General features: G+C 38.5%; 2 protein-coding genes across 8 annotated transcripts in view; one reads left to right on the forward strand and one right to left on the reverse strand.

The window, feature by feature from the left end:
* taok3a (TAO kinase 3a) overlaps nt 1-18,790 on the forward strand; it is a 57,779-nt gene extending 38,989 nt beyond the window's left edge. For 6 of the 7 annotated variants that reach the window (XM_016669194.1, XM_016669195.1, XM_007547464.2 and 3 more), the window contains 10 exons: nt 1,952-2,119; nt 2,780-2,980; nt 4,637-4,774; nt 10,357-10,593; nt 11,382-11,510; nt 12,206-12,409; nt 12,915-13,154; nt 14,057-14,269; nt 14,494-14,676; nt 17,393-18,790. In XM_016669194.1, the coding sequence (XP_016524680.1) occupies nt 1,952-2,119; nt 2,780-2,980; nt 4,637-4,774; nt 10,357-10,593; nt 11,382-11,510; nt 12,206-12,409; nt 12,915-13,154; nt 14,057-14,269; nt 14,494-14,676; nt 17,393-17,554 (1,875 nt within the window). In that variant the 3' untranslated portion in view covers nt 17,555-18,790. The remainder of the gene's footprint in view (nt 1-1,951; nt 2,120-2,779; nt 2,981-4,636; nt 4,775-10,356; nt 10,594-11,381; nt 11,511-12,205; nt 12,410-12,914; nt 13,155-14,056; nt 14,270-14,493; nt 14,677-17,392) is intronic. The other variant, XM_007547468.2, reaches the window with a different exon arrangement.
* Nucleotides 18,791-19,877: 1,087 nt separating this feature from the next.
* Nucleotides 19,878-21,638, reverse strand: pebp1 (phosphatidylethanolamine binding protein 1). Its single transcript, XM_007547469.2, has 4 exons — nt 21,416-21,638; nt 20,789-20,898; nt 20,560-20,660; nt 19,878-20,307 (listed from the first exon to the last, which is right to left on the reverse strand). Exons 1-4 carry the CDS (start codon nt 21,548-21,550, stop codon nt 20,090-20,092), a joined length of 564 nt encoding a protein of 187 aa, XP_007547531.1. The 5' UTR covers nt 21,551-21,638; the 3' UTR covers nt 19,878-20,089.
* Nucleotides 21,639-23,414: the final 1,776 nt, after the last annotated feature.

The following is a 23,414-nucleotide window of genomic DNA, read 5'->3' on the forward strand; positions in this document are numbered from 1 at the left end:
TGTATGTATATTTCTGTATATACCTGATGTAGCTTAGCATAGCAATCCTGTCGTTATCAAAGAGAGAGGAAAAAAAATACAAAGTCCAAAGTAAAACATTTTAACATTTTGTGTTGATGAAAAATGCATTAACTGGTAAGCTGTACAGCTATTACCATTAGCACTGGGTTAAGACTTGCATTTTGGCACTAAAGGTTCATCCACATTACTAAAAAATAATTTCTTTTAAACTGAAATGATTACTGGTCAGCCTGTACGATACATCAAAAAGCTAAAGAGTCGGGATGCTTTTATCTTCATAAATATGTGATGCTCAACATGGTAAATCTTTAAGGATGGCACTTTACAGCAAGCCCCTTTATATTTGGAGAAGGAGCTGTAGGAGGGCTGTCACTTTTTCTCACATGAACTCTTTGGTGATAATCGTTCCGAGTCTTAACTGTTCGGTGGGGAAGGGTCGGCCAACCACCCACATTCTGATCTACTGTAGGTCCATCAAAAAACGGGACAATCACGCATCGCTATTTCCAGAGTGTGATGTCACTCCCTTGTGTCCTGGCTAACCCATTACACCAGCATCTGTCACATGGAGAGGAGGGCGTGCAGAAGGAGAGGGAGGGCTACAAATAGATCTAAAATTGTACTTTTTTTGGTAGCATATATATACAATTCATCCATTAAAGCGTTCAATATTTCATGAATGACAGTGACTCAATCTGTGAATCTGTGAATGTGTGGTGTGGTGGGAGGTTGTGTTGGAGGTAGAAATCCTTTCCCTTTTTTATTCTTGTTTTTTGGTTACTGTAATGTGAAGTGCTAAAAATAGTGCTACAGAAAAATGAAACCTCAAATCCTCTTTGTCATTCATCCACCTACTATTGCCAATCAATCACAGAAGATGCACGTAATAATATACATGCAAAACATCCCAGCCTGCAGCACATTACACCTCGATTAGTTTTTACATAAACAGCTTGTGAATTTGACATCAAATTTGTGAGAACTACATTTAAAAAAAAATTGAAACATTAAAGAAAATACATTTTTATTGACTAAAGATATTTTGAGAACTTGTGTATTTATTTCCTAGCGTGCACAACTGTTGTAAGAAATATCACACCATTTTTAAACAAAATTCAAAACTATCTACCTCATAATGTTTCAGAATTATTTACCTCTTGGACTGTAATTTCTTCAAAAAAAAAAAAACAATTATAATCAAAAGCTTTCTAAGCTTGATATTCAACTTCTGTTTTACTTGACATAATTTACCAGTTGTCATTAACTTGTCTGCAAGGCAAAATTATTTTAGAATTTAGTTGAAGTAAAAAAGGCTTAAGAGTGTTTATGAAAATCAATGTTTAGGGAAATATTGTTAGGATTTCATATAATGAGGTTAGTGGGGAATGTGGGGTGCTGAGACTCCCAGGATAAGCAACCTACAGGCGCCCTCTAGTGATAGAAACACTTGTCCTTCTCATTGAACTAGAGAACAAAGTGATTCAAGTTATAATCTTACTTGCACTTTGACATGCTCTTCCAAAGCTGTAGAACTTGTTTTTTTGTTTGTTTGTTTTTTTTTTTAAAGAGTTTATCTACAAGTTTTAAGGTTATGCTGCTGTATGTAACTGATCTTACAGTATACACAGGTAGACAGTAATACATTAGAAATATAACATTTATACTGAAACATTTGAAAAGCTTCACATAAATGTTTCAGATTATTGCTTATAAGTAATAAAAAATATATTTCTCACTAAATATTTTCCACTAATTTGATTCATAGTTTTTTAGTTGACCTACAAATCAACTAAATGTAGAAATGGACAGGTGAGTTTGTTGGCTAGTCAATTCAAAACTATTCAGACATTTAAAGAAAGAAGATCTAAAGATCAAAGTTGATGTCCAGTTCAAGTAATTCACCAACTAACTCCTGCTCTCCCACGCGCAGCATGAGTTTGTGCGCCGGGAACGCTCGCCGCGCATTCTCATTGACCTCATCCAGAGGACCAAGGATGCAGTGCGGGAGCTGGACAACTTGCAGTACCGTAAGATGAAGAAGATTCTCTATCAGGAGAAACACAACGGGCCCCTGGGGGAAAGCCAAGAAGAGGAGGAGGTGAGGAGAACTGGATCAAATTTGAGGAAATGATGCAGTGTGACTGAGATACAATCAGAGTAAAGAATATTTATACATAAATAACTTTGCTTCTAGTCACAAAACATTTTGTGTGTGTCTGTATTTTGTCTGAGTTACATGGATCATTCAGTTGAGTTTGTAATCTCTTAAATTAACAAATCTCTTTGTGGAAACTACACAAAGAGAAGCTCAGAAGTGGAAGATAAAGAGATCAATAACAATTAGGTAGTTGGGTTTCATAACTTGCATAGAACAGTTGCAAGCTAAAATATTTTTACTTTTTACATTCCTTTTGATTCCTCCAATCTATTGATTGTGCTGATCGAGGCATTCAGAAAATATCTTAGTCTATATTTTAAATGAGAATCAAATGGAATTAGAACACTTTTTTTTACTTCTAAGGTATTTTGGGACTTTTCCTGTTATTGCAAAGCAACAACAGAAGTTTATTATCTTTGTCTATGATTTGCATACTTCACAGACTTCTAATCTGAATAAGAAAATAGGAAAATAAACCTGCAAAACTTAATTTATTTCACATAAAAGTAGTTAAATGGGTTGATATTAACGTGGTTTAGTGATGTCGCTCATCAACATCTGTTTGTGCATGCGTGTGTTTCTGAACATTTGTGGTCCCAGCAGGACAGCGAGGCACCAAGCTGCAAGATGAACAGTCTGGGCAGCAACCACTCCATCCCCAGCACCTCAATCAGCACCGGTAGCCAGAGCAGCAGCGTCAACAGCATCCAGGAGGTGCTGGACGACGGCTGCTCCGACATGACCATGATGCACCCCCAGGACTACAGCAGCACGCTGGAGTCCTCTGCACACACCAAAAAGGTAAAGGTCAAGGCTGACGAGAGGATGTCTGTGAGTGTTTGGGACTAGAAAAGAAAAATTCTCAAAATCGCTGAAGACATGATGGTAGTGTGTCACCATAAAGACGCAGAACATTGAATTGACCGCAAGTAGTTTGTTTCTCATAATATAGTGCAATAAAGAACACATTTATCAGTGTTTGAAATGAAAAATGTTAGTAATGAAATTACTTCCTTTCTGAGATGACAACTTTGCACTTTTTTATTAAAGAGGAAATGATTCTCTACATCCTCTAGTTTCTCACATCTTTTCACAAGTATGCATAATCCCCTCCCCCCGAAACCATGGCAACCATCGACACACAGTCACTGTTTACGATTTCTTCAACTTCATCGCTGACATCATTAACACTCAGAGAACAAAGCCTGTGCATTCCAGTAAGCTGCACATCCACTGCTTTAACCCCCATTCAGCAGTCTTTTTGCACGCTGCCAGAGTTCACACAGGTCAACACAATGTCAGCCATTCTTAATGAATACACACCGTTTCTTAAAAAGCGCCAAGCAGAGGGCTGTCACTCCTGTCACTCTCCTCCTTCAGTTTCTCTTTTGTGGCGAGACGATACATGAATAAGGTTGTCACTTAACGGGCAGACAGCCAGCATGTTGTTGTAAGTTCAGGGGGCTGAGCGGAGAAGACTTGAAAGTGACACACAATGTTTTTCAGATGTTGATGGAGTTCGCTCCTCACACGACTCGGTTCCACGGTCCCCAGGCCCTGTGAAACCGAGTTTAAAAAGCGGGGGTGTTAATATTTCACCGTGTTTCATAAGCTTAGGCAAAGATTCCTTTTGAAATGTGGAAGTTGTTTGATTGAAATCAGCAGGGATTTAATCTGTTTACATCACACATTTGAATTTATCCAACTGCATACTTTTTACTTTAAAATATAAATCTATTACCATGCTTAATCAAGGTGATTTTTACCTTTTACTTTGGTTTTATTTGTTCCAAATACATTTTTTAGGGATATAACTCTTGGAGGATTCACATGATATCTATAGTGGAACTCTTAATGTTGTTTGATAGATTATTATATTGACAATTAATAAACATTTTCATAACTGCTATATGCAAAACAATAGAAAACTCTTAAAGAGCACAGAAGTTACAAACAAGTACGTAAAATTTAGTTTGTATAGCACCTTTTACAAGTAAAATCACAACTATGTTTCATAAAACGCATAAGAAATGCATATCAAACATAGCATCAAAGTGAAGAAAAATCCTTTCTGTACAAATAGGTTTTCAGCTGCGGTTTTAAATTAAGCAAAGGAATCGACACAGTGTAAAATCAACGGGAGAGATTTCCGCAATTGGGGCTTGAAACGACCAATTTGAAATGTTTATTCTTATTTAGATTTATACATAAAAATGATTGATAACAACAAAATGCAAGAAACATGAAAATCTTAACTGTTGTCATTAAATATTGCAGTTTCCAGCTGTGGAGGTAGAGACTATGTGTTTTCAGTGGAGGTTCTCCTTACTGTCTACACCTAGACAAAAAAAGGAAAAAAATGTTGCAGGATACTGCAATAGCACTGTTTTTGAGTTCTGGGTGCAGTACACGTTGATGAAAGCAATTTGCCTCATTTTTTTTTGTGCTTTTTCACAGGACCATCAGTACAACTGGGATGATGGGATCCACAGAGATCACCGGCCGGAGCCAAGGCATGCCTCCTCTGACAGAAGCAGCCAGGCCTCCAACTATAAAAACAGAGCTGGCTTTGCCACCATTAAGTCTGCTTCACTTGTAAGGAGAAATCAAAATCTTTCCACTTTTAGATGTTTTCTATCTTTTCTTTTCTGAGATTCCACAAAAGTTTTCTGTTTGCCTCAGGGTTTAAGAATCAATCGTTTCTAGAGGGTTCACCTTGAAAGCTGGGTTACTTTGAAAACAAAAACATAAATGGGACTTTTTTTTTTCTGCCACAAGACAAAATTTCAGAGTGTTGCGCGTATGCTGCAGCTGCATAGCAAGGCACAGAGGGGCATTCTTTTGTTTGTCTCTGTTAAGACCTGTCTGTGGATGTGCGGGGCGAACAGCTGTGTCTGGGCGTGACTTCTCCACACATGCTTGAACGATCTTATGTTTAAGCAGTGGATCGGGTCATAACTCCGTTTTCAGCCATCGGTTTTTCTTTGAGTGCTTTTTTTCTTCCACATGTTTAGCTTCTTTCTTTATCTGCTCGCTTTGTTTTTTTCACTTGTACAACACCTCAAATTATCACCTCCCTCCCCACTTTTCTCATTTCTTGCCCTCTTTCATTTGTTAATGCATCATTCTCAGATGTGACTCAATATTCTGTTATAAAGGTGTGTGAGGAAGGGGGAGTGCTCTCTTTCTTTCTTTCCTTCTATGGTTCCTCTTTCATTCTCTCTCTCCTTCACCCTCCCTGTCTGTTGTCATGGAAACCAGCTCTAGTAACTAGATAGTAATAGTTGTGTGAAAATGTGTGACAGTGTGTGCGCTCCCCCATCCCTGACCCACCAGTTTTAATTCTGCTGTCCGGTCTTAAATCAGACATCTGATGGAAAAATAAGGCAGCGTGTGTTCGCTGTCCTCAGATTGTCCTTGACCAAAGTCCACAAGCCAACAACAGACCTGGGCCAAGCACTGATTGTTTTGTTTGCCAAGCACTGTTATCTTTGCATTTCACCTTTGTTTGTACTTGACATCATTACTTTTGGGATCGATAGGAATTCACCTACATGAAAAGTTTGGGAACTGAGACCAAAGTAACTGCAATAAAAGGAAAACATTTTTCCTAAAACGGAGACATTGAACTGATACAGTTTAAAGGAAGACCTTTTGTGTTGACATTTAATAATCAATTATTCAGACGATTAATTGGTTAAAAAAATGTCACATTCTACACATTTTCCATTTAACCACCTACGCTTTTTTAATACAATAGAAACACATAGATGCGAATATGTGTGTGTCTATATATATATATATATATATATATATTTATTTATTTTTTTTTAAATAAGAAAGTAAACATTTTCTTGGCTACATTTAGTAAAGCAGAACTGAGTGAAGCTAAAACAATGCCACAGGAGGAAATTTGGCTAAAACACATTTACAGACATAGGTATTATTGTCTTAAATGAAAAATATATATATATATATTGTATAGTTTTGGCATAATTACTGCTCTGAATATACAGCAAATGCCCTTTTTGTCTGTATTGTCCGGTTAACGATTAATCAGTTACTAAATTAGATAAATATTATTTCAGTAATCAGTTACTCATGATTAATCCAATTAATTGTTTCAGCCTTAGTTGATGTGCTATGTCTGTAGTGTCAGAAAGACAAAGACATGTTTATGCAAGATTAAACAAAAAAGTCTGCATTTGTATAATTTGAAAAAAAAAAAAAACACAAACTATCCAAATCTGCTAAAGCAGTTTAAAATATTTTGGCCCGTTCAGCAGTGAGGTGGATTAAAGTTTTGGTGTTTACGCCTCCGGTGTGTCGCTCTGTGTGATTGAAGCAGTCTGTTTTGAAATGAGGCTGCATCCCGTAAAGCTCAGCACTGTTGTAGCGCTACAGCGCCGGTGATGCCCGCCGGCGCTGAAAGAAATGACATCATCCTTTTTCTGCCGAGCACAGACGTCCTCGGATTGGCCTCAACTCGCCGAGACTGGGAGCAGGTAGACAAAGAGAAGCAGCGAGAGTCTAATCAGGGGTCCATATGGTAGGAAACAGATTGCCAAAAAGGAACTAGATGTGTGAAAACATAAAAAATGTGATAATATACATTTTAAAAAATGTAAGTGCAGATTAGCATTTTTTTAAATCCATTTGTCAAAAGTGACAGATGTTTGATAAATGAAAGGGCGAGTAAAATGAAAATGCATCATGTCCATAGCAGCTGAACACAGGGAAGATGCAGATGGGAGATTGTCATGGAGGTGAGGAGGCGAGATAAGCAGGTGAGACAGAAGAGCATCACTGATTGAATTATAAGCAAAGGAGGACAGAGAAACAAACACCAATCTGTTATTTTGATACTAAATGTAGAGTTTGGTTTCAGGAAAAATGAAAGAAAGAAAATAACAAGAAGAAGAAGAAACTGCAAAAAGATCATTGCAAAGTGAAGAGTGGCAAAAGTGCAAACAGAGAAGGAGGATAAGAGTTTGATTGTAGATTTAGTGAGGGAACAGATTGAAGATGATTTAAGAAATGGCATTGTTGTAAAATATTTCACTCCTCACCTTCAGATGCAGGTTGTAGCCTGACAGCCTGGCTGCCTCTGGCTGATTACAGTAAAATGTAACATCAATCATTCCTGCTGGGTCCTCATGCCAACTGTTTAAACCTGGAACTTGAAGCAATAGACTAAAAATGAATCTTTACTACAGCAATCTTGTAGTATCCAGTGCCTTATAAAATAATTCCTTTTCACATTTTGTCATGTTCCAGTAACAAATATATATGTATTCTAAGTTGTGCAAAACTGTGAAAAAATGAATCTGAAAAGTGTGCCATGCATTTGTAGCTCCCCTCCAGCCCTGAATAAACTAATAGCTTTCAGATGTTCCTCATGTAGTAAATACTTTGAGTCCATTGGTGAGTGGAAATCCTGGAGGAACACCTGTTAAACATTGCAAGACACTAAAGCCTGGGGAACAGGAAAGTAACCATAAACATACAGCTACAATGGATGCAATAGTTTCATGTTAGAATGGCCTACCCAAAGTCCAGATGTGAAACCCAATTAAGAATCTATGACAGAATTTAAACATTGCTGTTCAGAAAAAAGAAGAAGAAAGGGAGAAATATTCAGTCTCTAAATGTGCAGAGCTGGTAGAGAAAACCCAAAACCCTCACAGTTCTCGTCGCTGGTTCTGAAAATTTTTCAGTGAGGAGTTTGAACTCACGAGTTACAGAATACACATGTATGTCATAATTTTTAGATTTCTGTCTGTCAGAAATCTAAAATGTTATATTTACAACCAAATAATTTTTCTTTCCACTTTAGAAAGAAACTGTTTAAGGTGTAAAGGCAAGACTACATAGTTAAAGTAGTAATTAAAAGACTTGTTTGTTTCAAGTGTACTGTGTCAGATGATGCAAATACACAAACTACAAGCTTTTTACATCAGTGATTTCTGCAGGAAAACTGGACGCTAAGCTGTGGTCTGTGGAGGCCTTTTGCTTCCTCTGTTCAACAAGATGACTTCACCATATGTCACTATGCATCTGAAGTAACCTTTGGATATTTTCCTGCCAGAGCTTATCCAAAAAGAGTATCTGTGTTGTAGCAAATTTGACTCCCAGTAAACACAAAGCTCAAACTTAATTTCTGCTCCAAATGAAAATGTTTAGAGAACGCTTATAGCTGTACAACCTTTGTCCTTTAAACTGGTCAGTCAGTTAGCATTCTGCTTTGCAGAATCAGCAAAGTGTAGCTCTTGGATTCCCACTGATCACTCCCGCCCGCTGGCCCCGAACCCCGAGTATGATCTTCTTTCTAGACCCACAGCCTTGTGTGAAAGAGGCCACCACATGCCGTGACTTGGCCCTTTGTGGCATTGAAGCAAGTGACCAGGATTTGGGTGGCTCTATTACAGTAGGGGTATTGATTCAACACAGATTAAGGAGGCGAGCTCAGAGTCCACCTTTCCCCCAATCCTTCCCTCTTGTTTTCTCACCATGTTTGTGCTCATTATACCACTAAGGTATATATATTTTTCTTTTTACGGTTTTGTTCTTTTCTTCTTTTCCAGTTTTAGTTACTCTCTGTTTGCTTTTTTCTTGACAACGTCCCTCCCTCATCACTCAGCCTGCTCTCTTCTGAACCCCCCTCCTCTAACTTCTCTCACTCTTTCTAAATGAGGTATTCATGTGACCCACCTGCTGTCCGCCGCTTAGCGTTAGCCGTACTAAAAAGCTGCTCTGTCCTCTTGTTGGCCCACGGAGTCGGTCTGCCTCATTCACAGTTCACACGTCTGCTTTGGCTACTGCATGCCCAGGGCACGAACCAAAGAAGGGGAGGGGGCTTCATCGTCCTGTAAAGGTTGGGAAAGGACCAAGGGGGGAGTTTGGGGGGGGGTCTCCGGGTAGCATCGGAGCTCAGGCAAGGTTGTGTCGGGCATAGGATGCCGCACAAGGTTCCTGGATGCTGGTGCACTTGGCTAAAATCGCCATCATGTTTGGCCGGAAGAGTTCGGGTGGAAGTTATGAGAAGATGCGGAGCGAATACTACCTAGATACGGCGAACCCTTTCTGTCCTCAGGTTTGTGGGTCAGGTACAGGTTTTGGTTTGAAAATCAAGGATGTTTATGGTTGTATGTGAAAAACAGTGGACGGTAGATTTGGTAGGAGCTGCTTAGGACATTTGGACACTTTTGAGGTTGTGCAGTGAATGCAATGCAAAAACACCAAATCTTACCAAGTATTTTTGTTTTGTTTCTTGAATTATGACAACACTAACATGCAAGTAACATTCCTGCAAGATAAAAGAGCTCGTTTTAAGTGAATAATTCTAGAAAATTGATTTTAAAAAAAAGTACTAGTTTCACTGGCAGATTATTTCACTTAAAACAAGACATTTTATTCCGTAAGTGAAACATTTTTCCGGTGGAACTAGTACTTTTTCATCAACATTAAGGAATCATCGACTTGAAACAAGCTGCTATGTCTTGCAAAAAAGGTATTTGTAAGCAAGTTTTGTCATATTTTAAGCGTAATATTTTATTACGCTTAAAATAAGATCAGAATCTAGACAAAAATACTTTGTAAGATTTTGTTTATGCATTAGTTGTGTGAAAAAGCAGTTTTGGAGCTCTACTGGTGAATTTGTCTCTGTTTTGTTAATTTACCTAAACACAAATGGCAGTAGCTAAAATCTTTAGTTTTCATCAAATATTCTTGCCAATATGAGTCTTATTACTTTTATAGCTTTATCCTGTTTTGTTTATGTGGAATAAACTACAGATGTCAGATCTTATCGAGTATTTGATTAGTTTCTAGTGCAAATATTTTAGTACACTATAAATAAGACAAAACAAACTTTAGTATTAGTTCCACTAGTACTGGTTACACTGGCAATTTTTTAAATTTATGACATGGGAAAATGCGGTGTTATAAATTAAATAATGTACCAGTGAACATAGTACTTTTTTTTCTCAATATTAAGGGATTATTTACCTAAAACAAGCACCTATATCTTGCTGAAAAGGGACTTGGAATTTTAGTTTGTCTTATGCCAAGTATATTATTGCATTGGAAATACTTGGTAAGATGTGTGTTTTTTTTTTTTTTTTAGAGTACCCCCCAAATGTATCACAGTTCAGATTCACCAACATCTTTACCTACAGGTGACCAAACAGATCCACGAGCATGAGCAGGAGAGTGAACTGCGGGAGCAGATGTCAGGCTACAAGCGAATGCGACGGCAGCACCAGAAGCAGCTGATCGCCCTGGAGAACAAGCTGAAGGCCGAGATGGACGAGCACCGGCTCAAGCTGCAGAAAGAGGTGGAGACGCAGGCCAACAATGCCTACATCGAGCTGGAGAAGCTGGCCAAACGCCACGCAGTGCAAACTGAGAAGGAGGTGGGCAGGAATACCCACACACTAATTCACACACTTATCGCACTCCCAGTTACGCTTATTTATTTGTTTCAGGGCAAAGGTGACCAACAGAGACATATTTTTTAAATTTTAATTATTGCTCCAAAGCTACTGAAAGAAACTATTGGTACTTTGTACCAACATTTCATCTTTTAGAGGAAAATTGTAAGAACTCATCTCACTACTGCCTCCTATTGACACATACAATGAAGTGCAGGAGCAAAACTGGGTCACAATATTTTACTCCCTGAAAAACAAGCTGCATATCTTTATGATTAGCACACAGCATGTCCAACCAGCAAAGAGATAGTATAATCTGTTGATATAAACAGGCATGGAAGCCTCACGAACTACCCCCTCGTCGTTTATCACAAGAAGCAGCATGCATGTGCTTGGCAATGGGACTTTTAGGACAAAAAACTTTTTTAAATTGTGTTTTTATCCAAATATTGACAACATTAGACAAGAAGTCCAACTTTAGGATATTTGTTTACAGTTTTTACCTTTTTGTTTATTATTATTTATAGAAGCATATTGATTATTTTTCATTGTATTTCCAAATTCATACAGAATCATTTCATTTTTCTTCTTGATGTTGATTTAAAATTCAGATATTTGAGTAAAATATCAGAATTTTATGTCAAATTTTATTTTTTGACATAACATACAATGTTATGTCAAAATTTATTTGTCTTTCCTTGTGTGCAAGGATCTACATCTACAACCTACTGACTTAAGACAGACATTTAAACGCCTAATTTTCCTTCCAGATGAAGACGGCAGTCGCAGATGAGAAGAAGTTCCAACAGCAGATCGTGGCGCAGCAGAAGAAGGAGCTGACCACTTTTCTGGATAATCAGAAGAAGCAGTACAAGCTCTGCAAGGAGAAGATTAAGGAGGTTTGCTCTGCTTGTTCTCCTCCGTTGTACGCCTCTCTCCGCTGTGACACACCGTCCTATTTACTGTTTACTGTTGAGTCAACCCTCCTACACGCAAACATGAACATTCAAAACCTCTGAAGTGGAAGTTTTGTTGAGTCACTCAGCCTACTTGCTATGTTCCTACACATTTATATGCACACAAACTGGGAGAAGTACAAATCCATATTTACGCCAGAGAATTCTTAACCCTCCAAAACTCCGAAATGAAGTCCAGAAAGTGTTCCTATGGGCTGGGAGTGTGACGCGTTGTGTTTTCAGTTAGGAGATAAGTGACCAAAATTAGGTCAGCACTGTTAAAGGAAAGCATCGCTGGCAGGAGAAGATATTTTCTACAAAGTGAGGGCTACAACAGAATTAGACACTCCAGAGAGAGGGGATCAGGCTTCAGTGTTAAGTGCATTAGTGTGAGTTGTAGATTACCTCAAAGCCCAAGAAATAAGGAAAATGAAGTGTTTTCTGCCAAAATAAGAAGTTAGCTGGAGCTTGCAATAAGCAGTCCACTAACGAATATTAATATGAACTCAAAGCATTCTTTTGTAAAGCCCAGTTCCATTAGACTACATTTGCTTTTCACATATCCTTTTAAGCTCCAAATTAGAAAGCAGATTTGCAGCAGTCAACAGTCGCCGCTCTGTTTCTCCTCTTTTTCACAGGAGATGAATGAGGACCACAGTACACCCAAGAAGGAGAAGCAGGAGCGTCTGTCCAAGCACAAAGAGAACATGCAACATTCCCAGGCCGAAGAGGAGGCCCATCTTCTGACATCGCAGCGGGTTTTCTATGAAAGGAACTGCCGCGCCTTCAAGCGCAAAGTCATGATTAAAAGGCACGACATGGAGCAGGAACAGATCCGTGAGGTGTGGAAGCGATACTTCCTAGATATCTGCAAATCTGTTAAAACATTCATCACATATGACCTCATTATTAGTTGTGTTGTTGTTTTCTAAAGTGGTTGGTGAAGGTTTAACGTAAAACGGTGTGTTTCTACTGAAAACACTCATTGTTTAATAAGTAGATTATTACTGAGCAAAGCTTGCCAACTATGTCATAATCTAGAAAGCTGACCGGCACTTAAAATCCGGAGATGAGTTTTAGCAGCCAAAAGCTCCCTGTGGGAAAATACACAGACTCACAAAGAGTTTAAATTGAAATAAGGACCAAATGTAACTGTCAGAGGTCAATTTATGGATTTTAAAGTTCCAGGTCTCTGACTCACATATATTTCATAGTGTCTGTTTCTCTGCCTTTCTCTGAACCATCCACCATCCCACATAATTTTTTGCTCTTGAGGTCATTTCTTACTGTATTGTCATTTTGCTTTTATATATGGCTGCAACTAAATGTTAGAAAATAATTAAACAGGAGTTAAACAAGAAGAAGACTCAAAAGGAGATGGAGCACGCCATGCTGATCCGCCACGATGAGTCCACCCAGGAGCTGGAGCAGCGGCAGCTGAAGACGCTGCAGAAGCTGCGGATGGACCTGATCCGCCTGCAGCACCAGACGGAGCTGGAGAACCAGATTGAGTACAACAACAGACGGGAGCGAGAGCTCCACCGCAAACATGTGTTGGAGCTCCGGCAGCAGCCCAAGAACCTCAAAGTGAGTCATCACAGGGGAAAACGTGTTTGCAGTCATCAGTGTGCTGGATATTGTCTGGTGGAGAACGGGTATTTAAGGGAACTGGGTTTCACCTCCAAGATGGCGCAAGCTAGAAGCAACATCCCTTTTTCCTCTCCTTCATTTCTGGATAGGCAGTGATGCAACTTAAATGTAATGAATTAAGATGGGCAAATGGTGCAAGAACACTTTAGAAGTTTGTTATATTTTCGTTTGATTTAGAGAGCAACAGTGTTTCTCGCAGTTCAGTGTGTAATGGATAAACCCAAAGACAGGATTCACACACGTTTCCCACATTAAAATTCAAATACTTTTCAAGCATTTTCAAGGTAAGTTTTCAAACTTTTCCAGCACCACACCGGAGATTAAAAAAAAATCTAAAAAACAGTTTCAATTCACTATTATATAATGTAATTTATTACTGTCAGTAATAATGTCTTGTGATAGTATTTTACATTCTACATCAAGGACAAGGTTAAAGAAAAATATAACAGAATGTTATGTTTTGAAATATCTCTCTCACACACACCCTGTACACCTGACTAGTCTGAGAACAAAACACCAATTTAACAAAAAAGGTTAAGTCTGATTCAACTTCAGACAGAGAAAAAATGTCAGTGTTTCAAGCTGTATGAAAATATCTGGTTTCAATAACATTTTGCAAACGGCCTTGAATCAAACGTTAGGGTTGCACTTTATCACTAAACTGTGCAATTTGAATTTCAAGTACTTCATACCAAACTCAAGTACTTTTCAAACTTTGAAAACACCTATTTAAAATTCAAGCATTTTCAAGGATTCCAAGCGCCCGTACAGACCCTGATAGACTATCATTCTACTTTCATAGTGTTTGTTTCTCTGCCTGACTCTGAACCGTCCACCAGGTGTTGGAGCTTCAGATCAAGAAGCAGTTCCAGGACACATGTAAGGTCCAGACCAAGCAGTACAAGGCCCTGCGCCACCACCAGATGGAGGTTACGCCCAAGGCGGAGCACAAGACGGTGCTCAAGGCCCTGAAGGATGAGCAGACTCGCAAGCTGGCCATCCTGGCGGAGCAGTACGAGCAGAGCATCAACGAGATGATGGCCTCGCAGGCGGTAAGGCTAAAGATTTCTAAAAGCTCTTGGTTCTTTAAGCGATGGAGGAAATATTTGGTTGGCACCTTATTTATTTTCAACCCCTTTCTGCCCGTAATATGTCCTTACTTTCCCTGTCACCCCTCTTTCATCCCTCTCTCGCTCGGTTTCTTCACCCCGTTTCTCCGCCTCTTTCTGTCCCTTTGTCCCTCTCTTTCCTTGCGGTCCACGGTCGGCCCTGTCAGCTGCGTCTGGACGAAGCCCAGGAAGCCGAGTGCCAGGCCCTGAGGCAGCAGCTGCAGCAGGAGATGGAGCTGCTCAATGCCTACCAGAGCAAGATCAAGATGCAGACCGAAGCGCAGCACGAGCGCGAGCAGCAGAAGCTTGAGCAGAAGGTGTCGCTGCGCCGGGCGCACTTGGAACAAAAGGTGTGCTACAGGAAATACTTTAGTCACTTAAAGCCTCTTTACTTGAGACAAGATTTTAACATTCAACGTATTTATTTGTGGTCACATTAAATTAAGCAAATGAAATCTGCAAGATGAAAATACTTACTGCTTACTTATTATACAAGACTAAACACAAGATCTCAAAGGAAAAACACTATTTGACTGGATTTATAAAACAGATGCTGCTGAAACTGCAGCTGCACCTCCCATTTCTCGATGTCCATTGGGTTTTGAGAGCCATGATTTGCCGAGTGGAGACTATTTGTTGTGATTGCACAAACTTGCTTTGTGATGTGTATGTGCAGAAGTGTGCTTTATTTTGTTGAAGCCTTATGTGTAAACTTAACTTCTGCAGTTAAGAAGTTATGTTTACATGTAAATTAATAGTTTAATTATCGAGTAAGTCAGCCAATTTTAATTGGTAGTGGTTGTCGGAAAGACAAATGAGGCTTAAAATAATATAATATAAGGAGAAAACCTGTTAGTGGCTGCATTCACATGCATGCCACACTTTTAAATTTCTCATCCATTTTGAAAACTATATCGCTTTTGTTTCACAATTACGCACTATGTTTGGTGTTGTAATAAATGTGGGGGGAAAAAAAAAAGCTAAAGGGATATGAAAACCTTTGCAAGGCCGTTGTTTAATTCACAGCTGTGAACATCCGGATTCACATCGGCAGCCGGTGTGAACCTGAAAATGTGACCCAGAAAGATATTCGCATGTTTGCAGAGACTCTCACACAGACAGCTTTCCTTCACCGCAGGTGGCGATGACAGTGGCATGACTTCCTGCTGGGTGCAGACAACCATTCTCTCCTACTATCCTAGCTGCTGTTCAGAATCTCAAATCAACCCCATTGTGTCATTTTATCACTTTTTTTTTAATTGCAACTTTTTCAAAATGTTTAATTCAGATACCTAAATTCACGCCAGACGATTTTTACTGCTTTTGTCACCTTATTTTACAGAAACTCCAGCCGCTCCAGTACAGCTGTAGGCTGTTATATGTTTATTCTGATTTGATCTTTTTATCAGTATTTGTCCCATAAAGCGGTTATGAGATCCTCCCAGGTACATGGGTCATCTTTAATGTGACTGTCATGTAAATCAGTGACATGAGATAAAGCGGCAGCAGAGTACTCGTCCTTTCAAACTGACCTACGTCATCGCAGCAGTCTCGTAGACAGCACTCCGACAACAAAGGAAGGGACCTTTGAAATGCCGCCCTCATCCAGTTCTGTTGGGTCCAACGCCTGCGGTTGCTTGTTGCCATCTGCTGGTGACAGCCAGATCTGCAAACCGGTACGAAGATGATGTCATGATTTTTGAAGCACCATTGTGCTCCGGTTCGGTTCACGGTCAGAGTCTGGAGTTCTCTGTGCATGCTCAGTAGTTCGTCAGATTGCCGTATTGCACCAGGCAGTTTGTTTGTCTGCACCTGTGGATGGATGTGTGTGTCGAGCAGATGTGTGTACTCCACTACGGCATTTCTACAACTTTAGAGCAAGGTCTGCAGGTATTTACCGTCATCATCTTTCCTGGTGAATACTATTCAGTAGATATAACACCACAGTGATTACACAACACTGTGGTGTAATCAACACAATGTTTCTACAATAAATACATCATATTTTAATAATCTTTTTATTTATGTTTTGGATCAGCATTGGCTCTGCATTTTAGGACTGCAGTGAGCACTGCAGTAAGTAGGGAAACCGGCAAAAGCAAAAAGCGGCAATAAAAATGTTACGATGTTAAATAAAGACCCGCAGTGCGCTGCAAAAGTATTCATACCCCCAAACTTATTCACAATCACAAAATTCAGTGCACTTTATTGGGATCTAATGTCAAAAACCAACACACAAAGTTCATTACTGAAAAGTGGAAAGGATGCATTCTGAAAACTGTGGCCTGCATTTGTAATCAGCCCCTTTTAATGTGATACCCCAAATAAAATGAGATCAGTTCAAAATGTGTCAGATTGGCCCAGTCAAATCCTATTGAGAATTCGTGGCAAGATTTCAGTACTGCAAAGCCACAAAATCTTCCCAAGGATTTTTGTATAGTTTCTGGTGGAAATATTTTAATTCACTTCAGTTAAGACAAAATAACTTAAAAATAACTTTTCAGTAAGATATATAAGCTTATTTTAACTCAGTAATTCTTAAAAGTACTAGTTCCACGGGTAGATTTTTCTTTTTAGCTAGAAGCAGGAATAATGTCTTAGAAGTGAAAAATATCTGCTAGTACTTTATCTATGCTGAAGAATTATTGACCTAAAACAAACTTAAGTCTTGCTGAAAAGTTACTTTTTAAGTTAATTTTGTCTTTTTTCAAGCGTACTAAGATATTTGCAGTAGTAATTAAGCAAAAAATACTTGGTAAGATTTTTGAAGGTTTTGCTTTGAAGGTCAGATCTTTTCCGTCTAGTCCGAATGAGTTTGAGTAAAACGTTTAGGATCTAAATGTGTAAAGCTGGCAGACACCCCAGTTGTAACTGCAACTGAGCACAAATGCACGCCACACCTTTCAGATTTTAAAAGGCACGTACCATATATGTTTTACTTCTCAATTATACTCTACGTTTTGGTGTTCTGTCATACAGATTATAAAATTCATGGAAACTGTTTTAGCTTTTTAGCGAAGAAACCCCCAAACAACTAAAAACCTCTTCCATTTCTTCCTCTTCCAGATCGAAGAGGAGCTGGGTTCCCTTCAGAAGGAGCGAACCGACCGCATTAAGTACCTGCTGGATCGCCAGGAGCGGGAGATCGACAGCTTCGACATGGAGAGCACGCGGCAGGGCTTTGGCAACCTGGGCACCTTAGACTTTCCCAAGGACGACTACAGATGAGGAGTTGGGGGTGAAAGGTTGCTGTCGTGTGCCGCCCTCGACGTCCTTCTGCCTCAGATCAACCGTCCTCTCCTTTTGCCTGACCTGGCCTGACAGTGCAGGGTTTTTTTCTGCTGCTGACATCCTCATCAAAAACACACAGACGTATGGGGAAAAAAAAAAAAAAAAGCTCTAGATTACGTGAGCCAGTGTGTGTTTCATGGCCGGTCAAACGGAGTCGACGGCAGGTTTTAGACGCCCAAATCCCACCGAAACTTCCTCCCTCTCCTTGCCTCTTGTGGTGTCACAAGATGACAGAAAAAGATAGATAAATTCTCGTAGTTGTCACGTTTTTGTAATGATAATGATAACATAGTCAGTGTTTCTTGTTCTTTGTGCAATGATGACACTTTTGGTGTGACCTAAAAGTGGAAGTCAAGAGAAGGAGGGAGAGAAAAATGAGGGTAGTTCAATGAGCGAAATCGCTCCAAATAAACATGCATTTATGCAAAAGTGATTTTCTTCTCTAAAGCTGTGCAAAAAAATGGTAAAAAAAAAAAAAATCTCTTAAATCGATAAATGAAACAACTGATCCTTCCGCAGCGCATCGTCTTTGCTGCTTCTTTGAACACTTTTTGGTAATAATTCATCAGGACATTTTTAGGACAAATTTTGGGTAATTTGATCCTCAAGATGATTATCATGGTGTACAAACAGGTGCACAGATCACACATGTTATTCCTTCAGGTGAATTTGATTGCTGAAGGTAGGCTGGATCATGGTACTCGCCGTGTGTGTCCTAGTGATTTTACTGCACTGGCAGCCAATGAGAAATAGAGAAATACATGTGACCTGTATACTCCCAGCTAGTACAAAGGGCTTCAATGGGAGGGCAGGGCTGTCTTGTATCTTGTGTATAGATGGATTTATGGAGAGCTTTTACTTATTTTCATATTGTATTTTAACTGTCACACAAATCCAAAAAGAATTTTTTAAAAACGCTTTCTGTTTTTTTCTGCCCCATCTTTTACAGATAGTATTTGAAGTCCTGTCATATATTAATGGAAGTTTCTTTAATTTCTTTGTTTTTCCTTTTCGCTTTACACAACTCTCGAGCTGTGTATTTTCTTGTAAACCAGACCAGTATGATGCTTTAATGCATGCACTTTATTTTTTTTTTTCAGGTCTAAAGAAAGCATGAATCTGTCAGAGCTTTTAATTATATTTGTAAATAAAGTGCTCATCACACAAAGTAAAGAAGTGTAAATGTTATTCCTCTAAACGATGGAACCAGTTTCAAATGGCCATGGCAATAAATTTTAGACAAAATATTAAAATGTATTTCTTTAGATAGAAAAACTGTAAAGAAAAGCTTTTTTAAAATTCTTCAAATTAAAACGCGCATCAGTTTGAAGGTGTAAAAATTATTATTCACACTTCACACTTTATTATTCAGTCTTTGAATTGGTTAGATTTATTTTTACTATTTTGTCCTGGAATTACATCAATAAACTTTTTGTACAATTTACAAATTATATAATACATTTAAGTTGGATAAATTTGCTAAATATTTTTCTATTCTCGAATTTTCTGTTGTTCCAGAACCATGATTCTCAGACTGATACTTGGGGATTTTACCTCCTATTTTTACGATGCAATTACAAAGAACCTCCTAACCTCCAGCAATCAGAGGATCTGTTGAATCTGGTTGATCTTTGTCTAATCAGAAACATCTCAATGTGTGCAGAGAAAAAGATTCTAAAAGTTCCCAGAACAACCTGAAGCAGACAGTGGGAAACTTATTGTTCCAGATAAGTGTGAAAATGTGATATTTTCTAATACCTTGCCCTTAGCAATCCTCAAAATTTATTTAATTTTTTTAATAAAGTCAAATGCAAGCTTAGCAATACACATCAAATAAGTATAACTTTGCTCAAGTAAAACAGAAACTACTAAAAACAGAAGTGCATTGGAGAATTTTTCCCAGAAATGTGAAGTTCAGCACATGAAAGCGAACCTCTACAGTAAGAACTATTATCTAGAAATTTCATCAAACCCAGCGGATTCTTACTTTAGTTGCAAGTCAAATGTATTGCACTTTGGTAAATCATGTGCTTAGTGAGCAGGCTAAGGACAATTTGAAGACAACTAATAGTTTTGTCTTATGTTGATATGTAGTTTATTGCTGCAGCCATAAAACAATTTTCATGGCTGCAGCAACCACAATTTAACACTCAACATCCAAACACCTATTTCTAAAACATTTGAGAAACAGTTATAGAGGATAACTGTCTGCATTTCTAGAGGTTTTGAAATTGGCTTAATGTCAAGAAAAAATGGAAAATGCTGAGTCAATGGTTTATTGGAGGTTAGAACAGGTGACTTCATTTTGAGAAGGAGTCATTCTTGTAACAGCGGTTAAAAAAAAAAAAAAAAAAACATGTTACAGTGGCACAAAACTGTGCTTTCTCTCTTAAATGAATAGAGCATTTCCAGTGGAGGAACACCATGGGATTTTTCTGCTACTAAACACACTTGCTTGCAGTCTTTGCTTGCTTATTTTCCAGCCAGCTGCTCGTAAAGTTTAGGCACATAACTGTCCCACTCTGCCTGGTAGCAGGTACCCGCCACAGGGGCTCCCAGCTCGTACTTCTTTCTAAAGGTTTGCAGCTTGAATTTGCCGCGGCCGTCTCCAGAACGATTGGTGAGGACGGCCTCGGAGCAGGACAGGCTCCCTGGCTGCTCATACACCAGCCACACATACCTGTGCAGACCTGAGGGAAAACATTACAGCAGCTTTTAAAACGTTACATATGGAGGAAAGAGTCTGGCTAATGATTCCGTTGGTTCTGGAAACTGGAGTCAAGACAACACAAGAAGATTGTTGAGGGATTTCCTTACATTTAATTGTAATACTGAAAAGACTTTAAACATATTCTCTAAACACTTTTTAACTAACTGTGGTAATTAGTGAAGCAGCAATCACTTTTGTGCCACAATTGATCATTTCTCATCTACTTTCTTACCTGTGCCCTTGGGAGGACCAGAGCCCACATAGTCAGACATGACACAGCCAGAGGACACATCATTCCCCTTCATGTTGACCACCAGAAAGTGGTGCCACTCTCTGTAACAAAAAAAAAGTTAATTCAAAGAATTTTGTTAATTCTTGACTTCACGCTGGTAGACAACTGTAAGACTCACTGAGTCAAAGAAAAAGGATAAAAACTTGGTCCAAAATCCTTTCAATCTCACCTAAATTTGGGGTCTTTCCTGCTGGGAGCGTCTGGATCGGTCAGAGCCAAAGTGTACAGTTTATTGGCGTCACATCCTTCCCACTCAATAGAGGTGGGTCGATTCTGCACCTGTATGTAATGGAAATTACACTAAAATTAGAGTTCCCATAACTTAATTTTTATTTACTTGCACAGAACAAGAATCTATAATTTAATTTCTCACAAATTTTTGCTGAAAAACTGCCATCTTTCACAACTTCTACTTATGTTTGCTGATTGGCCCAGTAGAAATTCTACCGGAGGAATATAAGTGAATGGGAGAAAGCCGAGATGCGGAGAAGGCAATGGCCAACTTTTTACCTGTTTCTTTTTCTATTTTGTTTCGCTTTTAGAGTAAGCCATTAAAAAAGCTTTTCAAAACAAAGTTACTGTGACATCCATTGGGGGGCGCTATCGAACCTTTTTCATCTTCACACATGCGAAATGTATTATGTAACCCAATTTATTGCGACCAAACAAATTCACACATGGATGCAAAAATGTCTTATAATGTTTAAAGAAAAACTATTTGTAGGAACTGGCCTCAGACTGTGTTTTATAACCCAGCTCCACTCCCTGTTAGCTTAACAACATTTAGCTCACTAACCTGCGTTGGAGTGAGAACTTTGCCGAGCTCGTCGATCTCCAGAGAGCCATATTTAACAGTCAAAGGCTTCGCAGGCTTTTCCTCCACCTCCTGCAGGGCGAGAGACCCGGACCACTTGCTCAGATCCACGGGCATTGTCCCGGTTATATTCTGTTTTCAGACCGCGCTGACTGGACCGCTGCTGCAGGGGCGCAGAAACTACCAGGAGTGCTGCATTCACGGACCACCAGAAATCCATATTAAGTTGATATGTTGATGTTCTTTTAATTGTAATAAATGTTTTGAATTACAAATGAATATGTTATTATTTAGTTCCCACAAAATTTATAAGATAACTGTTTAAAAATGTAATAAATTTCATAATCAAGTCTGTGAGAGTTAATGAATGGCAATACAGTTATTTATCCCTACTTTCTTCATCGCCATCGATGGTGTAAGAAAAGATTAATGCTGATTTTTTTTGTCAGTCACAGATGTAAAGTGAACTAAAATAAACTATTAGAATATCTTATGACAGTCGGAGGAAGAGAAATTGTATTTTCCTTGCAAAGACAAAGCATTTGAACTACAAACAAGCAAAAGACCACCAGAGGGCGCAGTTGTGTCATTTACCACAGGGAATTTGATTCGTTAAAATGAACGTCAATCAGATCGCCTGTCCTGACTTTGTCCCGCCTTCAAACCGCATGCTCCATTGACACACTTTCTGTTTTCGGAATGAGAGCCCTCGGTTTGAGTCTGTGGTCTGACAAAGACAGAACAGTTTCACTGGCCCCAAAACGCATTTTTGTAAATGGAGCACATTATTTAGTTTAAGAAAAATGCAGGAAACTTATTAACAGCTGGATGAAAGTAGAATCTAACCACATATTACAATACAAACGTTTTCTAAAATCATCTTACCCTCTGTATCTTGCTTTTTCTTGTGTATGTGTGTTGTCTTTGATTATTTTAATGATGATTCAGAATAAAGAGCAGCCTATGGGTTTAATTTGGATGCTTTGGTTTTGATATGAGTGCAGTGGCTTTTTTCAACAAGGCACTTTGTATTGTCTTGTTGCTGAAAATGTGCTATATAAATGAAATTACCTTTACCTTCCCAGAAATGCATAAGCTTACGGGGCCATCAGGAGGCAAAATGCAATATAAAACAGGACACCTGTTTTGGGTTGTACACTGAGCTACACTTATGGAAACTTTAGTGCGACCAGTCATGCATGCTTTTGGGTTGCGGGAGGAAATGTCTCTGTGTGCACAAGAAGAAGGGATGGGAAACCCACTTCCTCTGAAACAACAATGCAAGCAACTTTTAAAACGTGCATAAGCATTTGATAATCCCTTATTCAAATTCCTAAATGTTTGTAGATTGATCAGATGTCAACTGGGTTATTCAGAACAGAACAATGATTTGTTAAGATGCAGCTTGAAATCAGTGAAACTCTTCTATTTCTGAAAAATTCCATTTATTTATTTGCAATAAGCTATCTTTGATGGACACAAGACTGAAAACCACAATAATTGTCCAATATGAAAATCTTTCTGCAAAATTTCTATCCAAAATATCTTACGTACCATATCAATGTTTTGATGTATTTGTGTTTCTTACAAGAAATAATTACACTTTTTTTTCATTTTATTTTCTGATCCATTCATTGCCATAATTGATCTTGCAAAGTTAGCAAATGGTTAATATTACGCAGTCAGAAACTTAATACAAACAAATTAAAATTTGGAAATCATTTTAACTGAGATTTGAGATAAAATTTATCTTCAGTAAACATCCATCAACATCATAAGTTTAGTTCATAGCATAAGTTAAGTTCATAAGTTAAGTTGCTAAAAAAATTAGCAACTTCTTTTTAGGTGCTATTAAAAGAAGTTGTATTAATATTTTATTATCAATACGATATTGATTGTGTTAATAATAACAATAACAGGCTTGGAGAGACTTTAGGTAGACTGTCAATTAAGCATACATATATATATATATATATATATA

This window comes from Poecilia formosa, unplaced genomic scaffold (assembly GCF_000485575.1).
Source record: "Poecilia formosa unplaced genomic scaffold, Poecilia_formosa-5.1.2 Scaffold20, whole genome shotgun sequence".
NCBI classification, from domain to species: Eukaryota; Metazoa; Chordata; class Actinopteri; order Cyprinodontiformes; family Poeciliidae; genus Poecilia; species Poecilia formosa.

Bases quoted from the DNA above. Each gene is read 5' to 3' on its own strand.
- pebp1 (XM_007547469.2), bottom strand. From the start codon at position 21,550: ATGCCCGTGGATCTGAGCAAGTGGTCCGGGTCTCTCGCCCTGCAGGAG. The intron at 20,899-21,415 runs GTTAGTGAGCTA...CATTACATACAG, and splicing joins AAGTTCTCACTCCAACGCAG to GTGCAGAATCGACCCACCTC. The intron at 20,661-20,788 runs GTGAGATTGAAA...TTTTTGTTACAG, and splicing joins AGGAAAGACCCCAAATTTAG to AGAGTGGCACCACTTTCTGG.